The following is a 26,271-nucleotide window of genomic DNA, read 5'->3' as shown; positions in this document are numbered from 1 at the left end:
GAAGCAGAATATGTTTCTTGCCATAACACCAATGAAAGTGGTCAACAGCTCAGACACTGTGTATTGTTAGCAAGCTATGAGGAATGTAGAACTTCTGGTTCTACTGCTAGAAAGTTGTCTTTTCCCAGTTACCCATATTACCCAGTTACCCATACTATGTTTTCTTTAAGTTTCTCTTTTATATATTTAAAAATGTGGTTTCCCTCTCAGATACAGTTGCAGAGATACTTTCCACATTTCACCCAAGAAATAAAAGGCAATGGTAACTGGAAGTCTTGCTCCACAAGAGAAATTAGTTTACGATAGTGTCTTGGATGTTACAATCAGCTTTCGTTGCATAAACAGTAGCATTTTAATTTTCTTTTACCTCAGCCATGGATTCAGATCTGGAGTTCTGAATCTTTCCGTATCAGTTTCTTGTTCTTTGCACTTAACTGAAATAATTACAGTCAAGCATGAAAGTTAGCAATTCTGGATAACCAATCTAGCAATCCTATACATGTTTGATTCTCCACCACTGATTTAAAAGATGTTGCCAGCCAGCCTTTAGGGAATTTGTAAAATCTCTAGATTGCACTGTGATTGTTACTGCATTTTTTAAGATGTAAAAGGCAAATGACATTTACTTCTCGAGATTTCAGCTTTTGCAAACCTCATAAATTACACAGCCATGCACCATAAAGCTCAAAACAAATGGAAAAGACACCTCAAATACGTTTTCCTCTAAAATGTTGTGATTTTCTTTAAGCTGCAGAAAAAAACAGCTCTTTACATTCCAGAAGCACCTTACCAGGCAGTTTAACTCAAGAAGACTTACAAATGAGTAAGAGTCAGGAATATTGTACTGCTGATGTGTTATTCCTAGTGTTTTACAGCATAATTCAATGGAGATCTACTCAGAAGGAAGTCCTATTGAGTTCAAGGGGATACTCCTAGGTAAGTACAGTGGTACCTCGGGTTAAGTACTTAATTCGTTCCGGAGGCCCGTTCTTAACCTGAAACTGTTCTTAACCTGAAGCACCACTTTAGCTAATGGGGCCTCCTGCTGCCGCCGCGTCGCCGGAGCACGATTTCTGTTCTCATCCTGAAGCAAAGTTCTTAACCCGAGGTACTATTTCTTAACCCGAGGTACTATTTCTGGGTTAGCGGAGTCTGTAACCTGAAGTGTCTGTAACCTGAAACGTATGTAACCCGAGGTACCACTGTACAGGAAATAATTGTGCACAGCTGAAAATGCTGGCAGCGTTAAGATAAATTCAACAGTGTAAAAAAGTTTTGAGGGATGCAATAATGGAAAACCAATTGGTATAGTTTTTGTAAAATATGCAGGGATAGAAGATATGTAAAATGAACCACGGAAAGAGAAGAAGGGAAGTCATTGATATTTTAAGGATATAAAGTGAGTATTTGAAATTGTAAAACAGAAAATGAGTCCCAAGGACTGCAAGTAGATCAAACCCATTCATTCTGAAGGAAATCAGACCTGAGCGCTCACTGGAAGGGCAGATCGTGAAGCTGAGGCCACTTCATGAGAAGACTCCCTGGAAAAGACCCTGATGTTGGGAAAGATGGAGGGCACAAGGAGAAGGGGACGACAGAGGACGAGATGGTTGGACAGTGTTCTCGAAGCTACCAGCATGAGTTTGACCAAACTGCGGGACAGCTGAAAACGCTGGCAGCGTTAAGATAAATCCAACAGTGTAAATAAGTTTTGACGGTTGCAATAATGGAAAACTCATCGGTATGGTTTTTGTAAAATATGCAGGAATTTATGATATGCAAAATGAACCATGGGGGGAAAAAAGAAGGTAAATCATTGATATATTAAGGGTGTAAAAGGAGCATTTGATTCGCTACTTTCGCTTGCGGAAGACAACGCTCATGCGCGCTCCTCGACCTTTCCCTTTGCGCGCGTGGCAACCGGGAGAAAAAAAAACAAAAAACGGGACAGAGAGAGAGAGAGAGAGAGAGAGAGAGAGAGCCGCATCGGGGCGGAGCATGCGCAAAAGCGGCCTGGCTGGAGAGGCGAGGGGGCGTGTCTGAGGGGGCGGGCGCAGGCGGCTCGGATTCCAGAAGGGGGCGTGGCCACCGCTGCGCTCTTTTCCCCCGTCCGGCGTCCAAGGTGCGCCGCGGCTGCTGCTATAGCGAAAGCAACAGGTGCGCGTCGCGGCAGAGCAAGGAAGGAAGGAAGGAAGGTCCGGCTGGCGGGGAGCGGCCGTCGGAAGCTCGAGCGAGGTAGGTAGCCGAGGGCACCCCGCCGATCTCCCTGGCCGGGCGCTTAGTCGCTGGGATGCACCGGTCAGCGGTGCCTACGATTTCTCCCCGTGGAGGTGGGCTCGCTTTTCTGCGGCGGGTGACCCCCCGATTCCCGAGGCGGCAGGTGCAACGGAAAAACCTTCACCATTGCCCCCTTCCCGGGGGGAGGACCCTTAATAATAATGATGATAATAATTCTATTATTTATACCCAGCACAACCCCCTCCCCGCCTTTCCCCAGGGGAACGACCCATAATAATAATGATGATGATCATAATGATAATAATAATATTTTTTTCTATTATTTATACCCAGCACAACCCCCTCCCCGCCTTTCCCCAGGGGGACGACTAATAATAATAATAATAATAATTTCTATTTATACCCAGCATACCCCCCCCCGCCATTCCCCAGGGGGATAATCCTTAATAATAATAAGGATAACAGTTCTATTATTTATACCCTGTCCACCTGGCTGGGTTTCCTTTACACTCTGGGCAGCTTCTAGCAGAATATATATATATAAAAAACACACAATAGAACACCAGGAGTTAAAAACTTCTCCATACAGGGCTGCCTTCAGATGTCATCTGAAAATGGTGTAGTTCTTTTATCTCCTTGACACCTGATGGGAGGGCGTTTGGCTTCTCTGCCCTCTTTGAAATGTGTCGTGTTTCGAGAGGGGGGTGCCAGGGGCGCCCACGTCAATAAAATATTGGTTGAAGACAGGTAAGCCCCGCCCAGCATCATGGATCGCATGATGTACACTATTTGAATGGCAATCCCCTCAGATATTTTATTGAGTGGGATCTCAAAGGGATTTCAGCCCCTAGGAGTTGGCTCCTATGTGGGGAGCAGATGACAACACCACAATAAAAGGAGGATTTGGGTACTTTGGTTATAAAGCTTCAAATGGTAAAAAAGGGTTAAAATACTCTGGTATATGTAACTCATGGCTAGCCCAAGTATAGGATAGGCTACTGACTGTGGCTCCTCAGATGCTGCCAGCGTTTGGGTGGATTGTAATTTGACTAAACTGCAAGGGCTGGCAACCCTAATTTGCAGGCAGGTGCATTTTAATTTGTGTGTGTGTATCTGGGGTGTTGGACATCATCTCCTGTTCCACCAGTAGGAACTGTGCACTTCTGCTGGGCCCGGAGGTGCTACGATTCCTGATCTCTAAAGTTCTTGCGCTGCATTTTCCTCAACGGGTCACTTGAGGGTGAAACTATCCAGTGTCTTATCGATTGCACAGTCCCAAGTAAGCGCTTGGTGGTTCGGTAAACTGGTCTGGAAGTGCAATGTGGTTTATCCTGCTGGATCTTCTCAGGATGTGAGGAGGAGGAAATGGTCGACCTGTATATTTAAGAAATATTTTGCAAGATTAACGGGTCCCTTCATAGTTTTCTCTTGCATCTGTGATTGCAAGTGAAGACTGCTGCTATTCTCCGGAGACTAGACCTGGTCCTGGAGGTCTACTGTTCCTTGTATTTATCGAAAACATTTTTTTCACTGTACCTGCAGCCTTTGCTAAGGCTAGGAATGGGGACTTTGGCCTTCCAGGTGTGCTGCCATCTCCCATTAGCCACATTTAGTATGGCCAATGATGAAGGATGATGGGAGTTGTAGTCTAATAACATCTGGATGCCACAGGTGCCCTGTCCCTGGCTTAGGTCTATTTATGTTGTGGCCGCTGTGTTGGGGTGTTCTTGAGCTTTTTGGACCTTTTAGCTTGTTGAGGTGGGGGACGTGAGCATATTGTATTTTGCAGGCTTCTTGTTGATTATAGAAAGCAGCTAAGCGCTTCTGTAGAGCATAAAGGGTAAAGGGGACCCCTGACCATTAGGTCCAGTCATAGCTGACTCTGGGGTTGTGGTGCTCATCTCGCTTTATTGGCCGAGGGAGCCAGTGTACAGCTTCTGGGTCATATGGCCAGCATGACTAAGCCGCTTCTGGTGAACTAGAGCAGTGCACGGAAACGCCGTTTACCTTCCCGCCGGAGCGGTACCTATTGATCTACTTGCACTGGTGTGCTTTTGAACTGCTAGGTTGGCAGGAGCAGGGACCGTGCAACGGGAGCTTACCCAGTCACGGGGATTCGAACCGCCGACCTTCAGATCGGCAAGCCCTAGGCTCTGTGGTTTAACCCACAGCGCCACCGGTGTCCCATTCTTTAGAGCATACTGGTACTTAAAATAAGCCTGACCATGAATACTTCACAGGTATTTTTCTCTCTAGCTCTAGCTCAGGGCTGTGTGCTTGTTGACATGGTGTTCTCATTCTGCACATTCAATGGTGCAGTGCTTGCTTTTTTTGGTGAGCATAATCAGGTAATGGCTATGAATTTGCTGGATCAGTGTAGTACTCGTCTGTGTAGAAGTTACAAAAAGGGGAGTTGGCAAAGTACTGTGGTTTCTTTGGTAACTAGTCATTACCTGGGATTTGTCCTCATGTCTGTTTTCCTGCTGAAGGATCACACCACACTTTCCTAATGAAGACTGTGGAAGTGATTGCAGATCACTGTGTCTTCTCAGCTTAAATTGGGCTCTTTTAACCAAGGGGCCCTGAGACAAAGGATGGAAGAAAGACAGCCTAATCACATGCTTATAAATATGCCCAAAGCACCTCTGGGGTGGTTTGTTAAAGCTCTGGGTGTGCCTGGAAAGATTTGTCAAAGTTTGTCCAAAAAATCTCCTCCCGCCAGCTTGTGGCCTTGACTCACCTTTTCTACCTGAGCATTGGAAATCTCTCCTGGGTTCATAGTGCAAATGAGGAAGTGGTTACTAATGCCCAGAGTGAAAATCTTCTTTAGAATCCAAGCTGGATATTCTTGACTCTAACCTGCAAGAGAGAGAATATCTAGAGTGGCTCTCTTCGGTAGACAAGTGTTTAGGAACCTGTATCTGAAGTTAAACAGTTGCTTTATTGCATAAAGAGTGGATATCTCTCACTTTCCACTTTTGTTCTGTTAAAAGTGTATGCCGTTTTAGATTTTTTTAGTTCAGTTAATGGATTCCTTCAGTGGAGGGTCAGACTGTGCAGGGACAACCTATACTTGCAACAGTTTGGTTTCCGTACTAAACAGACCTCACGCGAAGCACTCGGGGGCAAGGTACAACATTTGCATTTCTTCCCTTGTTTAAAGTGTAGTGGGCAGAGGAAGGAAGCTTTGCAACTCATTATATTAACAAACCTTTGCTCTTGAGTGGGGTGGAGAGGGAAAGGAATGTGAAACCTGTAGTGTTTTTCTTCCTTTCTGTGCAGTGATAAATATTTGGAGCACAGATACAAAATTGAGGGATGTCACTCATCTCCTTCCCAATTTTTAGCAGAATGAACGTCTTTCCATCTTTCCTCTGTTATCAGGCATTGTGTGCATGCCCTGTCATAGCATCTCAGTATTGAACCTGGCCTGCAGTATTGGATATGGATTAATTATGGGTTTCACTGTGGGTGACATCTTCATAGCTACTAATATGGTTACCATCTTGGACTTGGGTAAGGTTGCCCCTTTGGTCAGGCAAAATAGTCCAGGGGATGGGGTGGGGGAATTAAAAGATTACTTTACCTGGTGCAGAAATAGATACCATAAATACAATCAGAGAGCAATAATTTGAGCTGACTCACCACCACTTTTGTAAGGAAGGAGATTTTGGAACAAGTGCCCTCATGTTTTAGCTGCTACTCTGTGCTTAGTGATTTCTTTTTCTTCTGATCTTGCTCTTTGATCGGCCACACTTCCTCCTTGTTGCCTGTACAAACTCTCCACCAAACCGGATAGAATTAGGCCCATGGAAAGTGCAGTCTCCCCCTTCTTGCTCTTCAGCTCCCCCACCCAGATCTGCCCACCCCACGTCCCATGATAATGGCTCTCCTCCTCATGGACCCATACTCTGCCTACAAAAAATTCCTGCTTTTGCTCTCACTCTTCTCCTGCCACTGGACCCACCCTCTGGTCATGCAGTTTTCAGGATGAGAATGAGAATGAGCTTGAATACGTGAAAAAAGGCCGTTTGATGTCCAAACAGGACCAGAGGGACACTTTTCTCCCCCCCAAAAAAGGACAATCACATTTTTCCAGGGATGAGTGGCAACCCTAGACGTGGGACTTGTCCACATTTGAGCATTATTTAGCTGTTAACCTGCTTTCCCCCATTCAAATTAGGATGGAGTACGTAGTTCATACTGACATGTATTTGAATTTTTTTTTAAGAGAAGCAATTTTGTTCTTTACTGTTCATACCAGTAGACATTCCCTTTTGTGTCTGTCCCTGCCTTTTAATTTGCTGCTTCTGTTATGCCAATTAAGAACTAATGTCGGACCTTTTTGTTTTAGTTCCCCACTCAATAAGTGTGCAAGAGCCCACAGTCAGGTGAAATTAAATTTCCTTGTGCAGTGTTCTGGTTGTGTGCAAAACTGAGGAATTGAAGGGAGGGGGGGAATCCTCTATTCACGAGGATACTAGAATAGTTAGGAGCACATGAAAAGGAGAACAGCAGAAAGTGACAATTGATCCACCCACCTAAAACATCGAAAAAATTGTCCTCTATCCTGAGTGGAGATTATTCACCTATCGGGTAAACCCAAATTTACAGAGGAAAACATTGGGATTGGGATTGTTTGAAGGCAGCTATGCAGATTAAATGAGAACGCATACAGTTGCCAGTGCAGAATAAACTCAGAATAAGCTCCTGTGTGGATAAGCCCTCAATGCATGCTTCCTCAACCTCGGCCCTCCAGATGTTTTGAGACTACAATTCCCATCATCCCTGACCACTGGTCCTGCTAGCTAGGGATCATGGGAGTTGTAGGCCAAAACATCTGGAGGGCTGAGGTTGAGGAAGCCTGCCTTAATGTAATGCTGCTGCTGCTGACTACCATTCTATTTCTTTTCCCTTCTCTCCTGCCCTCTAATATTGTAGTGTGATGATAGCTTATTAGGTAGAAGTATTAATTAGTATTAATTAGACTAACTGCCTTGAACTTTTAAAGACGTCGATATTATTAAAGCTGAAGCTCTGGCAAGGCTGGGAGAAGGAATAGGGACAAGGACGCTGGAAATGTACGTATATCATAATATTTTTGCTAGAAAAGGCTTCTGAGATAGTTTAGGCTACACTGAGAACTTGTGGCTTGCTCAAGGTCACGCAGTGGTGTCTTCAGAAATGGTGAATTTTTCTGTGTGCATGCCACGCGAATGTATACAGCAAATGCATGACCACTAAAGGCACTTTAAAGGAACATGTGTTGCAGAGCTAGCATGGTATGGGTCTGCCTGCTAAGGTGTGTACGCTTGGTTTGCACCTTGTGCATTGAGTAAATCCACCCCCCCCAAGTTCCCTTGTGGAGCAGAGACCCAAATCTGGGTCTGCACAAAGAAACCCAAAGCCCTCTGCAATGCTTTGCCCCTTGTCGGTTTAGAATGGTAGACTTCTTTCCAAATTCACTGGTTAGCTACGTTGACTGTAAGTCATCATTCTAGATTGTGCTGGCGAAGGCAGCTTCTAAAGGAAGTGTTAAGCTGAACTATTATGGCGGAGAAGCTTAATGAGGGAGCTCATGTGTACCGTGGCACAGAGCCAGCAAAGAGTCTGAGCATTTTGATGGCAAAAGCAGGTAATTGTACTATTGCAGATGTCCATCTCTTTTGCCATAAACGTTACCCCTGGAAACAAGAGACCCTTTCTACGGGGCGTTAAATGACCCCTTGTATTTGAATATGAGCTTCCCGATTCAGTAGCGATCTCTTATCAGCCGGATCTTATTAGCAAATGGCTACAACTGTCTCTGGGTTAACTTCAGTTTTTATTTCAAACATTCCGCCTGGGTTAGCGGTTGCTGTGCTGCATAAAGTTTTAAAATAAGAGTTTTAAACTGCTGCACAACCATTAGATTAGAAACTGGCTGTGAAGGAGGAGACTGTCGGGTCTCCAGAGAAAAGAGAATGACATGGTCGAAGTCTGCTATGCCAGGGGTGGTTGTTGTGTGTGTTTTTTAATTTAAAGATTAAAAACCCAGAACTGTCCCATGCCAACTTTATTAGGTTAAAATTTGTTTCACAAGCGCCAATCTGGGTGTTGGTTTTCCTTCTGTCTTTTCAATAACTAGTAATTTATGTACATATGTATTCAGTTTATATCCTGCCCTTCCTCCTGAAGGAGCCCAGGGCAGCAACACATCTATAATAAAGTTGAGGATGTGATAAAGGTTTAGAAAGGGAGTTTACTTTTATAGGAGCAAGAGCAGGGTATAATATGGGGAACAGCATTTGATTCTTATCTGCCAGTTCACAAGTTCTACAGCTATCAACTTAACAGCCTTTTTTGATTCAAGGCATCTTCTGGAGTAGATTCCAGCGTCTAACATATTTGAAAAAAAATGGTTTCATACTAGTAAATTCTATTCAGTTCTGTATTTTCTGCTGCACAGGCAAGTTTAAATGAATCAATGTATGGAAAGGAGTAGTAAATTATTACTGAAAATAGTTCTGCAAGAGGCAAGAAAATTTGAAATGTTGTGGGGGAAAGTATTCAAGAGACTGAGGATGAATCACATTTTCTCTAACGTTTCTCCGATGAAAATAGGGATGTCCCATGCCACAATGATAATTTTGCTATTTATACCCCATCCACCAGACTGGGTTTCCCCAGTCTCTCTGGGCAGCTTCCCACATACAGTGGTACCTTGATTCTCGAATTTAATCCCCGGAATGGTTCGAAAACAAAGGTGCGGCTTCTGACTGGCTGCAGGAGCTTCACTCAGTCAGAAGCTGTGGAAGCCATGTCGGACGTTCGGCTTCCGAAAAACGTTCACGAACCAGAACACTCACTTCTGGGGTTGCGATGTTCGGGAGCCGATTTGTTTGACAACTAAGTTGTTTTACTACCAAGGTACCACCGTATAGAAAAACATAATAAATCATTAAACTTTTTTTTAAAAGCTTCCATCTACAGGATTGCCTTCAGACAGCTCAGGGGTCAGATAACTTGATACCCTCCAACATTTCTCCAGTGAAAATGGGGGCATCCTAAGGAAAAGCAGGACATTCCGGGATCAAATCAGAAACCGGGGTGACTTCTCTAAATCAGGGATGTCCCTGGAAAATAGGGACATTTTGGGGGTCTGCAATTGTTATCAAGCCATTTTAGTCTTGGTGTGTGTGTTCCATTTTGTTGCTGCTAAAACTAAAACCCTGCTATAAATAAAGCCCAGCAGAGCAACAACTGCTACCATTAGTTATCTGATTAGAAATTTTAATTAGTTTCCCCATATATGTAGCTGTTGGTTAAGGAGTGGCATCTGAAGGTAGGGTGTTATTATCTGCCACATCACATAATTCTGACTGATCAAAGGTTGAAGAACAGTGTTAAAGCTACATTTATCACTGCATAAAGTTTGCTGCCCATTTCCTTAACTCCGTGAGTGAACAGTAGTCTTGTTCCAGTTCCCTAGGTTTTCTGAAAGTGATCTAAACTAGAACTTTGTGTGAAATTTATTTAAAGAACAACCTCTTTTAAAAACAGTTCTAAGTTTTCATGTTTTCCACCCTGCATAATTCAGATTAGTTGTAGTGTGGCTGGAAGGGAGAAGACCCCTGAGATGATCTGTACACCGTAACCTAGGGGTAGGCAAAGTAAGGCCCGGGGGCCAGATCCGGCCCAATCACCTTCTAAATCTGGCCCACGGACGGTCCGGGAATCAGTGTGTTTTTACATCAGTAGAATGTGTCTTTTTATTTAAAATGCATCTCTGGGTTATTTGTGGGGCATAGGAATTCGTTCATTTCCCCCCCCCCATATTGTCTGGCCCCCCACAAGGTCTGAGGGACAGTGGACCGGCCCCCGGCTAAAAAAGTTTGCTGGCCCCTGCGGCGTAACACATTGTACGTGCACTGTTCCACTGAAATAAACCACCCGCCAATAAACCATAGTGGATTGATGTACAGTACAGATACAATGGGCAGAAAAGGCTCCGATAAAGAAATGCAGTTGGAAAATGTATTGTCCTCCTTCCCAGCCTAGAGTGGCTGGGGAAACACTGACAGATGGGTGGGGTATAATTAATAAATTATTATTATTTATTATTATTAGCCTTGTGCTTTGAACAGGCTGGTATAGATACTGAGTTTGGGTGTGATGCTGCAGTCGTGGCTGGAAGTGGACAACTTCTGCTTCTTTGGATGGTCGCTCGTAGCCAAGCAAGATTGTCTTCCATGAACACGGTCTTAACAGTGAGTCTGTAAGTGACTCACCTTGTCGTGTTGACTGGGCTTGCGCGTTCCTATGATCCTTGTGAGCGAAGCCGCTGGGAGTCTCATACTCCCAGCACGGTCACCCAAGGCAGTAAGGTCAAAGGGAAGGAGCTAGACTAAGAATGATCCAAGAAGTCCTCAACGGCAGAACAGGCGGATGATAACAAGCTGTATGTTATGACGGCTGTGAAGGCGGATAAGAATCTACCAGTCGTTGTGATACTCATGCCATCAGAATAGAGCCTTACTGTGAAGACTGTGCGTTGGTCAGTGTGCACTGATCTACACACATAAATTCACGCACAGGCGTCTTCCAAAAACCCATCCCAAACCCAAACCCCAAAAGTCCCATGGCGACCAGCAAATTGTAATGGGGCCAGGACTGTGAAATCTGGAAGCCCCTAGTCATGAACCGGCACATGGGCGGTGGATACAGATTCAGTTGCTGTGACTCAAGGAATGAGGCAGTTGAGCAGCTTGGCAGCTGTATCCATGACTGAGCAGCCCTATTTAGGATCCACTCTGCTCACCACAAAAAGGGGGAGGGGCTAGAAAAGGTGCTCTAAACATAGTTCCAATTTCCCTGACTGGATTACTGTGCCCAGTGGGGTCACCACCCAGCGGTCGTAAAAGACAATTGAACTTTGGAACATGGAATATACAAGCTTTGTTGGATAAGACAGATAATGAGCGTCCCAAACGCAGAACTGCAATCATTGCAGGAGAGCTGTGACATTTTAACATCAATATTGCAGCGCTTCAAGAAACTCGGAAGAGCAGGTGAGGGACAACTGAAGGAAGTGGACAGCCATTTCATGTCCACTCATTCTGGAGTAGCCTTGGTGCACTCAGTGAAAATTCCTCCCTTATCCCGGAATGAATAACTTTGAAGTGGGAGTGACGTGACCATCTCGTGTTTGCTAAGAAACTTTTATCTCCTTTCAAGTTTAACAATGCGCTTGATAATCACCCAAAGGTTTCTGGGGATGAGAAACCTTAGATATGCCTGCAATGTGTTTACTTAGTGACGTCCATGTGAGTAAAGTGAATGCAGACTGAAATTCATCGGGAAAACGAACAGGCTGGTAATGTTATCACTTCTGAAACAAACAACACCCTTGGCTGTCTCGATCATAAAACCTGCCAATGTTAACGAGAATCATGGCTTCAGACATGGTTTACAGGCATAGCACAAATATTTATTATACTATTTATTAGATTTCTAGACCAACGTATCCTATGGAGAGACTGCAGGCACTTCATATTATAAAGCAATTTTATTATACAACAAATCAAAACTCTCTTCGGTAAAACGCAGCAGTGCAGAATGAAAAGTTCAAGCCTGTGGGCAGCCAGTTCAGTCCCTCCAAAGGCCCTGGAGAAAAAGTGATTTTTGACTTGGCGGTGGGATTGTGCCACCCTAGTTGCCATCTTGCCTCTTCCACATGTGGCATGCCATAGCCGAGAAAGCCCTGTCTCATGTCACTACACAGTGAACCACGCTGCTGGTATGATGATAAAATGTGTGCATGCTTCCCCGGCTGCAGGGTCCAGGACATTTGATATATTGCATTCTCTGGGATCAATGCAGGAACTGTCTACTGAATTATTGCTGCTCTGATGCAAATCTGTTACAAAATTTGTGCGATCTCCGCAGCAGCCTCACGCTTTCATAACTGCTTTGGAAAGGGGCAATGCTTTTCTTGTATTGGTAGCATCACAATATTGGGCTTTAACCAGTCCTTGAAATTGAGAGATACTTTTATTAAGACCAGCCTGATGTATTGTCTTAATCCTTGAGTTTTCCAGAGCATAATGTTCGCAAAATAAGCTGTTTATCTTAAACTTTCCCCTTAATTCCCACTAATAATTGAAAAACAAAACTCTTATGAAATGCCTGGCTCCCAGATGTACCTGAAAATATTTGTACTCTTGGCAAAAGTACAAGCGTGTGCCAGTGCCTTTGCATGTTTCTACAGATGCACAAAAAGGCAAAACATTCTCTGGTGCTTTTGCAGTTCCGTAAGCTGCTTACTCAGTTGTTGTGGAGGCAGTTTCGTCGTTAAGGTGAGTCGCAAATACCTTTCGCTCTAAGCGCTCGTTTAGAGGGCAAGTGGACTCTAGGCCGAGGAGAAAAAAGCCATAAAGCTACTGAGCTCTCCAAATCGCTTTCAGACTTTCACCTTTCTTACCCTGTTTTTCTTAGCAATAATTTGTAGGGCAGAGTGAACGTCACAGCTGAAGCTTGCTGGACGGGGCTGAGCTTTAGCAAAAGCCTGCAAGTTTTCTGTTGTTGCTTCAGAACGTGCTGTTCTCTGCTTCTGACTTGTATGTAGTTGCTGAGGAGGCTGTGGGGCACCTAGCAGTCTCTGTGTTAAAGCTTTCTGTACCTTCCCACCCCCTTCCCCGCCGCTTGTATTGAATTTCAGAACTCCTGACTTAAGCAAAGCTGACTGGTTCCCCAGCTATGGATCAGCTTCTGTACTCCCTAAACCATGCAAGGCTGCTTTGGGATCCTAAAGTCCACATTTGTCGCTCTCTAAAGCTTCTGTTTCAGGGGGAGCGGCAAGAGGACCTACCTAGGCAATGTTTGCTCTGCAGATGAGTGTTCATGTGTAAACATTAACCAGAAAAAAACCCCAAAAGCCACTTAGCTGTCCTGAACCAGTGCATGCATGAGGAAAAAGTGGGGAGTGAAAGCCATCGACCTGGATGGCCTCTGCTAATTTTGTTCGGAGGGAACCCTGGACTTCCTTGGAAGCTTATCAGCCATCCCTCTGTGAGATGCTCAGTACTGGCAAGCAGGCTCTGGGTGCGAGAGCCGGTCTTGCCCTGAAACTGCAGGTGGAGGGAGACAAATGTTCCAGAGCATGCTCAGTTTGTCGGGCAACGGGGAGGCCTAAGAGTGAGGCCAATGCCTTGTATGGGGTCTTCCACAATGCGCAGTTCAGTCCTTCCAGAAAGCCTTTCTTGGCGTTTGACACAGCAGAGTCTGGAACAGTTAAATGGAACCAATGCATTCTGCTGAAATCAATAGCCCGTAGACCTGAAAGTCCATATTGGCACTTAAAACGGCGCTTTTGCAGCCATCCGAGATAGCATTTTGCAGTTGGAGAAGCTTCACCCTTTTTTAAAAAAAAGCGGTAAAGAAGAACATATAAATTATGGTCGCAATCGGTTTGTAAGCAAACATAATCCTATTATTACCGAGTGAATGTGTAATATGAAATTGTGGGGCTGTGCCTATCAAAAGTCTCCAATGTAGTGAGATAGGTAAGGTAAAGGGACCCCTGACCATTAGGTCCAGTCATGGTCAACTCTGGGGTTGCGGCGCTCATCTCGCTTTATTAGCCGAGGGAGTTGGTGTACAGCTTCCGGGTCATGTGGCCAGCATGACTAAGCCGCTTCTGGCGAACCAGAGCAGCGCATGGAAACACCGTTTACCTTCCCGCCGGAGTGGTACCTATTTATCTACTTGCCCTTTGACGTGCTTTTAACTGCTAGGTTGGCAGGAGCAGGGACCGAGCAACGGGAGCATCGTACCAATCTTCTGATCGGCAAGCCCTAGGCTCTGTGGTTTAACCCACAGCGCCACCCGCGTCCCATGTAGTGAGATACAGTGGCATAAAACATTAGTCTAATGCAAGACAGAGCAGGAGGGAGGAGAGTAATATATGTATTCAGTTTAATCTGCAGGATTAGTCTGCAGGGCTGAGATTGAGTCGCACACTTATTCATTGTTTGAGGCTATTTTGTTGCTGGTGTGTCTCTGCAACACACCAAGTAGTGTTGGTAAGAAAGCTCATCTTTTAATATTAAATTCTTATGCTGCAATATCTCAGAAAGGGGTCCATAGCGAAGTTTTCATGGAATGCAAACTTATTTAAACTTAATCCACGTTTAAATGGTTGGCAGCCTTCGTATGCGTGAGCTCATGCAGCACCTGTGGTGTTTAATGCCACTGGCAGTGGTTGATGTTCTGTGCTTCTCAGTCTTATTTTCCAAGTGGAGCTAAATCATTCTTACCGCATTGCTTTTTGTGCTCCCTCTGGCACTGCCATGTACCCCCTGAATTGGCTGCTTTACAAAAGATGGGGGTTTTTTGTTTGTTTGGAGGCTCATAAGGAAGAACTTGGTGCATTTGTCTTAATGCAAACTGTTGTGTTCTTGCTACTGACCTCTAAGAACAACAACAACATCATCATCATCATCATCATCATCATCATCATCATCATTTATTACTTATACCCTGCCCATCTGGCTGGGTTTCCCCAGCCACTCTGGGCAGCTTCCAACAGAATATTGAAATCCAATAGTCTATTAAACATTAAAAGCTTCCCTAAACAGGGCTGCCTTCAAATGTCTTCTAAAAGTCTGGTAGTTGTTGTTCTCTTTGACATCTGGTGGGAGGGCGTTCCACAGGGCGGGTGCCACTACTGAGAAGGCCCTTTGCCTGGTTCCCTGTAACTTGGCTTCTCGCAGCGAGGGAACCACCAGAAGGCCATCGGCACTGGGCCTCAGCGTCCAGGCAGAACGATGGGGGTGGAGATGCTCCTTCAGGTATACTGGGCCGAGGTTGTTTAGGGCTTCAAAGGTCAGCACCAACACTTTGAATTGTGCCTGGAAACGTACTGGGAGCCAGTGTAGGTCTTTCAAGACCGGTGTTATGTGGTCTTGGCGGCCGCTCCCAGTCACCAGTCTAGCTGCAGCATTCTGGATGTTACTGACCTCTTAAGCACATGAAATACCCTAAGGATCCAAATGTATAGAGCAGCCTGTAGAGCTCAGTTGGTTCAAGGGTGGTGCTGATAAAGCCAAGGTTGCCGGTTCAATCCCTGTATGGGATGGCTACATATTCCTCTATTGCAGGCGGTTGGACTGCATGATCCTCAGGGTCCTGTCCAACTCTACAATTCTATGTTTAGTGTGCAGCTTTCTCCCCCCCCCCCCTTTACCTGCCACCAGTTGGCACTAGGGCGGTGCGATATATTGTTCAAAACCTGTTTGAAGCCCATATCGTGATGTCGGTTTCATTATTTTTGACCTGGCAATGTTGTTGTTTAGTCGTTTAGTCGTGTCCAACTCTTCGTGACCCCATGGACCAGAGCACGCCAGGCACTCCTGTCTTCCACTGCCTCCTGTAGTTTGGTCAAACTCATGCTGGTAGCTTCGAGAACACTGTCCAACCATCTCGTCCTCTGTCGTCCCCTTCTCCTTGTGCCCTCCATCTTTCCCAACATCAGGGTCTGGCAATACATTGGCAATACATTGTGAATTATGGTGTGTTCGTGCGCATGCTATGCAAAAATCACAATGTAGGGAAAAGCGTGATGCCAGCCAATGCTTCTCTCGATTCCTGCAGCCCCTGTTAACTCGGCTGGCTCAGCTCTCCCCTGGCTCCTGCAGGGGGCAGCGAATCACGAGGGCAGGAGCCGGCAAAAAACCACAGAGCGGGGAAAACCATGAAGCCAGCCAATGCCTCTATCTTTATTTCAGACAGCGCGATATATAGCGATATGTCACAATGTTTAGCTGGTGATCCATCGCAATGTTGACATGCACTGCTCAACTTCCTTGAGCAACGGCTGTGTGGCATTATACTTAAGGCCGAACTTTTGCGCCTGTTCCATCCCCCCCATTTTTTATTCATTTTATAACACAAATAAAGAACACAAACAGAAAAACAAGCAATACAAATAAATTCTTGTCATATCCTTATTTTTCTAAATATTGTTAAGTGGGCTTCCCCGAGTCCCACCTATCTGATTTTCATTTTACTTCATCTTTAGCAGTTTATATATATCATAATTTCTAACCATTTTTTTAAAATCACACTTAAAATAACTTTTTTATCACTTGCAAATAATACTATTTTAAAATACCCTATCTTCTACTTCTAACCCTACAGCCTGTATCCACTTCCAAAGCTATTCTAAGTTTTAAATATTAACATATTTTTTCAAATATTCCTTAAACTACTTCCAGTCTTCTTCCACCGTCTCTTCTCTCTGGTCTCGGAGTCTCCCAGTCAGTTCGGCAAGTTCCATATAGTCCATCATCTTCATCTGCCATTCTTCGAAAGCTGGTAAATCTTGTTTCTTCCAATTCTTCGCTAGCAATATTCTCGCAGCTGTTGTGGCGTACATAAAAACTTTTGCACCCATTCCAGGGACAAGTGACATGAACTTACGTCCCTGCACTGGTTTGCATGACGGCTGTCTCTGCCTTGGCAGTTTAGGGCAAGGTTCACACAAACTGCAGAGACACGACATTGTGGCCAGGCCAGGGGTTGGGAGCTTAGCATGCTGAAATGCTAGTTTGAAAGAGAGAAAACATTGGCACATGGGAAAGTAGCTACAAACAAGGGAAGGGTTCTAGCCTAGTCTGTACTGGCTTGTCTAAGGGCCAAACGTGTTTGCCTGGATTGCGCAAATGACGGACGTGGAACCTCTTGTCCCATAGTTGAATGGTGATAGTTCATTACCTGCTTCGACATGTTGGAAGGTGCGTTAACTTGAAGCCACTGATGCAGGCAAACCGACAAATATGCAGTGCAATTGTGATATTAGGAAACACCCCACAGAGTCCATATACGGCATAGCTGTCAACTTTCAGATTTGAAAATAAGGGATCAGCAGCCTCACTTGTCCCAGGGACAGTCTATGGGGATATCTAACAATCCAGGGTAGCAGCGGGGAAGCAGCGAGAAACGGTGCTGGAATAAGGGAATTTCCCGCAAAAAAAGGGAAGGTTGACAGCTATGATATACAGTGGTACCTCAGGTTATGTACTTAATTTGTTACGGAGGTCCACTATTAACCTGAAACCGTCCTTGACCTGAAGCACCATTTTAGCTAATGGGGCCTCCTGCTGCCGCCGCGCCTCCAGAGCACGATTTCTGTTCTCATCCCTGAAGCAAAGTTCTTAACCTGAGGTAATATTTCTGGATTAGCGGAGTCTGTAACCTGAAGCGTATGTAACCTGAAGCATATGTAACCCGAGCTACCACTGTACGGTCTTTGAGCAGATCGCATCCCTTGCGCGCTTAAATTTTCAGCTTTGGATCTCATGCACACAGGAGCAAGTTGGGGAACCTGCCAAATGCTTTAAAATTGACTGTGTCTGAGGCCAAAGGTCCCTCGTCTGTACTCCACCCTCCCCAATTTGCCCTGCTTAGTGCTTCATGTTATTGCTATGCTTTCTCATCCCCTTATGAATGCGTATGTGCGTGAGAACCTGTGCTTTTAACTGAATTCGCCAAGCCCTGCTCTTGTGGCCTTTTCCTGTCATTTTCTGCTGCTGCTGCTCCTCTTATTATTCCAGAGAATAGAAAGAGTCTGTCCCTCGGGTCAACCTCCACCCAGGGGAATGTAACTTCCTCTAGATTGGTTTCTGTGGTCAGGTCAGTTTCCCAAGCTAGCAAAGTAGAAGAACCAGTTCTCGTACTTAATTTGAACTTGCTGCTGTTGAGCCTCTGCCTCTGGTTTTGGAAACTGGATTTAAGTGAGCAGTGTCTCCTGGTTAGCTTTCCTTCACCTGCAAAATGAGAGTTAAGATGTTTGATGTAGTGCCACCTCACTTCCCTCAGTAGATCTCTTCCCCTTCTTAAAATCTCAGAGTGAGCAGAGATGGGGAAATCGGCCCTCCCTCCCTCGCCCGTCAACTTGCCTGAATGACTGCTTCGTGTTGTTTGTTTTGGCAGACTCCGATGCCCGCTCTGTCCCTGTGTCTCCTTTGGCAGTACTGTTACAGGACGTAATAATGTCATCCACAAATCAAGGGTTCATTCATCCCTTACTCATCCAATGTGATATATGCCACCATCTGCCAGCAATGCCCCTTCTGTATTCCTCATAGGACAACACAGGCCAGTCCCTATGCAAAAGAATAAATGGACACAAATCTGACATCAGAAATGACATTATTCAAAAGCTATTAGGGGAACATCCCCGGAGTGAATTATACTTCAAAGGGAGACTGGAGCGTGGCTTACAATTCACCAGGAACTTCAATGTTATTGCTTGCGGATTGAACAGAGACACAGGGTTTTTGGCACATTATCTCTGTTGATTGGCATACCAAGGTCAGGGAAATTTGTGTTATCTGATAACTTTTAACTATGTAATTACCACTGTCTGATGATGATGATGATTTTTTTTTTTTTTTTGCATTTCCTTCTGATGTTGCTGTTTACACTATCCCTCTCCCCCGTCCAGCTCTGCCCAATGTTATACAGTGGTACCTCGGGTTAAGAACTTAATTCGTTCTGGAGGTCCATTCTTAACCTGAAACTGTTCTTAACCTGAGGTGCCACTTTAGCTAATGGGGCCTCCTGCTGCCACCACGTGATTTCTGTTCTCATCCTGAAGCAAAGTTCGTAATCCGAGGTACTATTTCTGGGTTAGCGGAGTCTGTAACCTGAAGCGTCTGTAACCTGAAGCGTTTGTAACCTGAGGTACCACTGTATTTGGGAAAACACTTTATGTGTTTGTTGTAGTAGTAGTAGTAATAATAGTAATAATCCTTGCCTTGTTAATGACCCTCCGTTTGTTCTCCTTTAATGGCCCATCTCTTATGTATTTTGGTGTTTTCATTTTGTGAACAGGGATCTTCAGAGGAACGGCGGTATACAAATTTAATAAATAATAAAAGCATCATCTCTCAGGCTGTCTCCTGAGAAAGCTGCCCTGACTTACATTTTAACTATGGCTGGATCCAGAGGTTCAGGAAGCTTGAATAAATTCTAGCTCTTTACTGGATTAAGCATTTTAGGGGAGTCTAGAACCCCCAGACTCATAACACTATGATGATGGAATCCAGGGGAAAGAGATTACAATGCTGTAACTTTCATGTAGTTCATGGTAACTCGGGGAAAATGCTCACTCACCGTCTTGGGAAAGATTGGTTAATTTTTTTGTCTACCTTTCAGAGGTTATTTATTCCTGCTCCCTGCAGTATCATTGATTAGTTCTTCTTAGCCAGTGTTGTGCCATAGTTAGTGTAGGCCTTGGACATTGGCAAGATTTCTTCTTTTAGTGTCAATAATAATAATAAATAATAATATTTATGCCTGCCCATCTGGCTGGGTTTCATTCATTTCAAGTAGCCTTTGTAATGAACATAATGCCACCCATAGGCTTCAGATCCATAAATGAGTTGAGCTATGCTTATTGCATTGCCTTTGATTTACCGTATTTTTCCGTGTACCGTATAAGACTAGTTGTTGTTTTTTTACCCAAAAAATAGGTTTAAAATTGGGGCTCGTCTTTATACACGGGTAGTGCTGAGGGATGTTTTCTTAATTTGGGGTCCCCCCAAATAGGGGGTGTCTTATACATGGGGGCGTCTTATAGATGGAAAAATGCGGTACTTCAAATTGTATTTTAAAATAGTTTGAGCAGTGGCAGCCAACTAACTCATTTTGTCAGTGCAGGGATTTATGCTTGTGCAGTGGAACAACCCCCTTTTCTCTGCATCTTCCCCATATCTCCTCCAACTGCCCTGCGAACAGTCTTGGGGGGAGGAGAGGGGAGGAAGAGGTGGAATAAGTTAGTTGGCTACCACCCATTATTTCTGCTGTGCTTGGCTTTTTTTCTTCAAGATAATCAGGTAGTATTGCAGTATAAAGCTTCCACTACAGTTGAACTTATCCATAACTCATTGAGAAGTGTTTGCATGGGAACTGCTCCTCAACTGTAACCTCCTCTTCTTGTAATGCAGATTATGCAACTATAAGATGGGGGGCAGGTGTCTTTGTTGCTGTGGATATGTTTTTCTTTTTTAGTAATTCAACTGAAGATTTCTTCAGGCATATTTCAGGGAATCTAGCATGAAACCAATTAAACCTTTCTTTCTTTTAACAACTTGAGAGCAGGCAGTGGAATGAAGAGAAATGTAGAAGTCTGCCATGGAGCAAGAGAAGTATTTGATGTAAAATCTTTTCCCCCCTTCGCTCTCTAGTTGCTGTTGCATTTCAAGATGGAGCCGTCTCCCTTTAACAGAAGGCAATGGACTTCGCATTCTCTGAGGATCACTGCCAAGGAGTTGTCTTTTGTCAACAAGAACAAGTCATCGGCTCTCATGGAGAGGTTCTCAAAGTAAGTTCTGCAACTGTCCTGTCCAAGAGTACTGACTGTTCTTTCTATGAGAACAGAGGTAACAACTAGAAGCTGGCCATATTTTTTTGTATGTACATATTTTGAAGAGCACGAGACTCCTAATCTGGGGCTTGAACCCCAAATTGGGCAAAATATTCCTGCACTGCAGGGGGTTGTGCTTAGATGACCCTTGTGGTCCCTTCCAGCTCTGGGATTCTATGATTCTACTCCTGTGCTAGAGAAACTGAACATTATTCTTGACATAGGTCTTCCCTCTGACTTAATCTGGACATTCCCATCCCTCCAAACCATAGTTTTGTATTCCTGTAAATTAGAACACAACAACAACAATTTTATTATTTACAAGCTGCCCATCTGGCTGGGTTTCCCCAGCCACTCTGGATGGCTCCCAACAGAATATTGAAAATGCGATAAAACATCAGACATCAAAAACTTCCCTAACCAGGGCTGCCTTCAGATGTCTTCCAAAAGTCAGATAGTTGTTTATTTCCTTGACACCTGATGGGAGGGCGTTCCACAGGGCAGGTGCCACTACCGAGAAGGCCCTCTGCCTGGTTCCCTGTAACCTCACTTCTCGCAGTGAGGGAATTGCTAGAAGGCCCTCAATGCTGGACCTCAGTGTCCGGGCTGCTCGATGGGGGTGGAGATGCTCCTTCAGGTATACTGGGCTTGACTTTCCCAGGGGTTCAGGTGAGTTATGCTTTAACAGCTTGTTTGCTTTTTGTTCTGTTTTCTTCATTTCTTATTTTAATGGCCTCTGGAGGTGCATTTGTGATTATGGGTTGTCAATTCAGACGTCACACTCAGCCAGTGTTTGCTGTGATGTCAGAACTGAGCCCCTGTGTATTAGAGCTGTTCTCCTTTCCAGAGATTACTGAACAGAGGACTGGGGAATGTCACCATGTTTTTGTTGAACTAGGAAAACAAACATTGTGGTAGCTAAGGTGTGTAGCTTGCCAAATCATCTACCTTAAGTGTTTTCAGGAAATGCTTCCACTGGATTCCTGATAGCAGCTCAGTTTGAGGTTTCTGAAGGAGGAAATAATAGAATCAAAAGGAGTTGGCTTTTGTAATCCATGCTTTCAGCAATCCTAGCTGGTATGAACATGACAACGCCTTCTCCGCTGACAGAAATTGGAACTGGCTGCATGTGGAAGCTTTCAATGTGGGGCACGGGAGGCTAGCCACTCTGAATATTTTAAAACACCTTGTTGCTTAAGAAATGTGGCCTGTTAAGAGGCTTAACATGACGTTTCTTCTGCCAGTGCTTGTGTGTAATTTTCTTACTGACTGAAAAATAGACCCCCCCAACAGTTCAGCAGGAGGTTTACAGACATCTGATTTTTGTACTACTAATGGTCCTGATCCTGTACTTGTACAACACCTCCAATGAGTACTTTTTTGGCCTCTTTTTAGCAAGTGTAGTAGAATCCCAAACAATCGAGTCCTCAGGAAAACTATCAGCGTGGATTGTGTGTCTATATATGGATTGTCCATATATATATAGTTATATTTATTAGTCCCCTGTTCCCAAAAAGTGAAACTCAAAGCCCCTTACAAAAATGAACGTTTAAAACAAGGAATATCTGTCTGTCCTGTCTGTCTGTCTGTCTGTCTGTCTGTCTGTCTGTATCTTTCTATATCTCCCTCTTTGGAAGTACTGTTCCTGATACCCAGATCCAGCACTGCTTCTCTGAATCCTAGTGTTACACAATCCCTTTGCAGCAGGTCCATTTTTTGCTTCTAGGATTTCAGAACTATAAACACCCTGCATTTATTTGCTTCCAATTACCCTTCCAACACATTGGCACATTTATTGTGGTCAGATGCCACCCAGTGGCAAGAAGAGTTGGGCTGGGCCAGCATGAAGATGCTTTTATTTATCCTCTTGTCCCGTGTAAAATTCAATATTTTGGAGCACAGGGTGCAGGGAGAGATGCAAAAGTAGGAGCTTTCTTCTTTGATTCGTACTGTTTCTCCAGCCTAGCAAAATGATAAAGTGGCAGGAAATGAAGCCCCTGCCACATAAGGGAGCCAGCGAAGTGAGGTGCTTAAGAGTGTTAGACCAGCACCCAGGAAACATTACTGCCAACCATTGACGGTCAACTGTGAAGCTCCTTGTGGTTGACCTTGAACCAGTCACTATCTCCCATCCCTAATCTACTGCACAGAGTTATAAATTGCAGGGACGGTTACCCTCAGCGTTTGAAATTCACCAGGCGCATTTTGCACCTGGCTGTTGGCCACTGGCAACCAAGTGAAGATGCCTAGGTGCCAGGATGGTGCCTGGCGTCTTCACCATCTGGAGGTCTATGCCAGGGGATCCTTTGAGCTTGACTGTTTTCACACACTAGTAATGCATCAAGTAGAATTCCATCCATTATATTTTGTCTGCACAATCAAAGTGGATTTCAGGAGCCAAAAAATCATAATAATAAAAAAAAGACTTTTGAGCCATCTAGCCTCCAAAATGGAAACTAGGCATTCCGTTTTAGAGACCTTGGTTTAAGGAGCCATTTGGCACCTAGCTTCTATATCTAACATTGCTTAACATGTATTCCCCTTTGTTGTTGTTGTTTAGTCGTTTAGTTATGTCCAACTCTTCGTGACCCCATGGACCAGAACACGCCAGGCACTCCTGTCTTATACTGCCTCCCGCAGTTTGGTCAAACTCATGCTGGTAGCTTCGAGAACACTGTCCAACCATCTTGTCCTCTGTCATCCCCTTCTCCTTGTGCCCTCCATCTTTCCCAACATCAGGGTCTTTTCCAGGGAGTCTTCTCTTCTCATGAGGTGGCCATAGTATTCGAGCCTCAGCTTCAGGATCTGTCCTTCCAGTGAGCACTCAGGGCTGATTTCCTTAAGAATGGGTAGGATTGATCTTCTTGCAGTCCATGGGGCTCTCAAGAGTCTCCTCCAGCACCATAATTCAAAAGCATCAATTCTTCGGCGATCAGCCTTCTTTATGGTCCAGCTCTCACTTCCATACATCACTACTGGGAAAACCGTAGCTTTAACTATACGGACCTTTGTTGGCAAGGTGACGTCTCTGCTTTTTAAGATGCTGTCTAGGTTTGTCATTGCTTTTCTCCCAAGAAGCAGGCGCCTTCTAATTTCGTGGCTGCTGTCACCATCTGCAGTGATCATGGAGCCCAAGAAAGTAAAATCTCTCACTGCCTCCATTTCTTCCCCTTCTATTTGCCAGGAGGTGATGGGACCAGTGGCCATGATCTTCGTTTTTTTGATGTTGAGCTTCAGACCATATTTTGCGCTCTCCTCTTTCACCCTCATTAAAAGGTTCTTTAATTCCTCCTAATACATAAACTGGGAGAAAATATAAACTGACCTACAGTGGTCAACCAGATACCTCTGGGAAGGCCACAAGCAAGACATGATGGCAATAGTACTCCCCATCTTTTTCTTCCCAGTCATTGGCATTCAATGGCACACTGCTGATTAACACAGAAATTCCCTATAGCCATGATGGCTAACAGGCATTGGTAGACCTGTTCTCCATGAATTTGCCCGGTCCCCTTCCAAAGCCATCTTGGCCAATGGCCAAAATTGCATCTTTGGAATTCCATCACTTCCACACTCCTGAGGTGCCTGGGAAAATGTGGTTGTGTGGTTGTGGTGCTGAAGCGGGAGGGCTAGGGGGAGGATCCTGAGGCAGGTGGTGCCTTATATTCCACACCAGTCAAAACAGGGGTAGGTCGCTGTCCTATTTTTCTAGAAAAAGTGCCAGAACTCGCCATGAACACACCCCTCGTTCTCAGAGAATGGCAATGGCGCCCACCTGAAAGGTGCTAGAACTGAGTTCCAGCTGGAAGAAAGCCCTGGATAGGTGGAGTGTTCATATTGTAGGTTTGTTTAAATTTATTCTTCTTTGGCGATCACCCGTAGCCGAATAAGATGTCTTCCATGAACACGGTTTTAACAGTGAGTCTGTAAGTGACTGTGGAGGCCAATTCTGGATCCACACGTCCTTCCACAGTGGGGACATAGGTTTCCAGGCAGGAGTTGATCACGGTGAGGGTTTGCCAAGCATGCCTTCCTCTTAGCACGTTTCTCCCTTTTGTCCTGAGTTCGAGCGTCTTCAAAGCCCATGGCACCTTTGGTCAAGGCTGTTCTCTAATTGGAGCGCTTGCAGGCCAGTGTTTCCCAGGTGTCGGTGTTTATACAACTGTTGTTTTTTTTTAGATTTGCCTTGAGAGGGTCTTTAAACCTCTTTTGTTGACCACCAGCATTACTCTTTCCATTTTTAAGTTCGGAATAGTTGCTTTGGGAGACGATAATCAGGCATGTTTAAATGTGCACCACCCCTAGAACATACTGATAATGGTATAAAAATACTGTGAATAAAATAAAGAAATGCACCCCCAGCCCGTCCAAGAACCTTGCTGAGGTACACTGAATTTTTGTGAACCAGGAAGGCTGTACTCCTTTTGCCTCACATTCCTAACCTAGTTTGAAAAATGGATTCAAAGATACTGTTTTATTCCTTTGACCTTCCCTTGTAGGGCTTTAGGAGGGGGCCAGAGATGTCCTGTGATCTTCCTCCCCCCCCCCCCAATAATGTTTATTGAGTTTCATACAAATATAACACATACTGTAAAACAAATAAAGTAAAAATAAAAAACAAATAAAACAACTAAAATGAATAAAAACATAAGATATAATAACAAACACATAAGCAATACAAATTAATTAATTAAAGTTCCAACCTCATAAACATATTGCTTGACTTCCTCTAGTCCCTTCCATCTGAATTTCCTTGTAACTGAATGTAACAGCTTTCCAATATCATTATTCAAAGACAATATTCCAATTAAAATCAGATTTCTTAACTTTTCTTAACATTCTAAATCTCATTTATTTAATTAACTCCTAAATTTAATCCTAGGCCTATTTGGTACTTTCAGGTAACTTCTAATTTTTAATATTACAATATTTATTCAAATAGACTTTAAATTTCTTCCAATCCCTTTCCTAATGCCACAGAATCAGTAACCCCCCCTATCCTCATGCGCAGGAACACAGTATGTGTGCCTGACCCACACGCCATGCTGGGGAACCCTGACCTTGAAAGTGGGTGGGTTCCACATTGGTGGTGGTCTGAGTTAAGAATAAATCACCTGAGAGATGCTTGTCTGGTGGGTCCATTGTGTGGTACATGCAGTTGAAGAATGTCTTGCAAGAAGGACTGAGTGTATATCTGCAGGCTACTGAAAGAGCACTTAGGAAATTCAGGGGAGAGGTTATCCGGTGAACATTAGTCATGGGTGTGGTAACCAGGCCTTATCAAGAACTGCTGACTCTGTTGTCTCCTCCAAATGGCTTTTATTTGGGGACATTTGAGCATTTAAATGCAGAGCAGCTCATCTTCAAACTGCATTGTGAGTTAAGGGCTTTTAACCATTCTCAGTCAGAGGCCACAGGGGGCTTAATCTCCCCCAAACTCCTAGTCTGGCATATAATTGGCTTTTAAAGAACTCTTAAAGCACAGTTTAAAACAATTTGCTGCTGCAGGGTGTGTCTTGTGGGATCCTAAAGACTGAATGGATGTATTATGGCATAGGTTTTTGTGGATTACTGAGATGCGTGAAGTGTTGTTTCCAGTCAGTTTACCATTTTCTCCTTCTCTA

General features: G+C 44.4%; 1 protein-coding gene and 1 long non-coding RNA gene across 7 annotated transcripts in view; both read left to right on the top strand.

Annotated features, from left to right (window-relative positions):
- LOC309335139 overlaps positions 1-26,271 on the top strand; it is a 160,730-nt gene that overhangs the window by 88,119 nt on the left and 46,340 nt on the right. The gene's annotated exons all lie outside the window — the stretch shown is intronic.
- LIMA1 (LIM domain and actin binding 1) overlaps positions 2,100-26,271 on the top strand; it is a 69,300-nt gene continuing 45,128 nt past the window's right edge. For 2 of the 6 annotated variants that reach the window (XM_081849593.1, XM_081849592.1), the window contains exons 1-2: positions 12,472-12,575; positions 20,469-20,605. In XM_081849593.1, coding sequence (XP_081705719.1) covers positions 20,487-20,605 — 119 coding nt within the window. In that variant the 5' untranslated portion in view covers positions 12,472-12,575; positions 20,469-20,486. Of the gene's footprint in view, positions 2,236-12,470; positions 12,576-20,468; positions 20,606-26,271 lie in introns of those variants that run through there. The other 4 variants (XM_081849597.1, XM_081849596.1, XM_081849595.1 and 1 more) reach the window with 3 other exon arrangements.

The sequence above is a fragment of the Podarcis erhardii genome (genome assembly GCF_964252035.2).
Source record: "Podarcis erhardii genome assembly, chromosome: 2".
Taxonomy (NCBI): Eukaryota; Metazoa; Chordata; class Lepidosauria; order Squamata; family Lacertidae; genus Podarcis; species Podarcis erhardii.
This window is presented reverse-complemented; position numbering and strand designations above follow the sequence as displayed.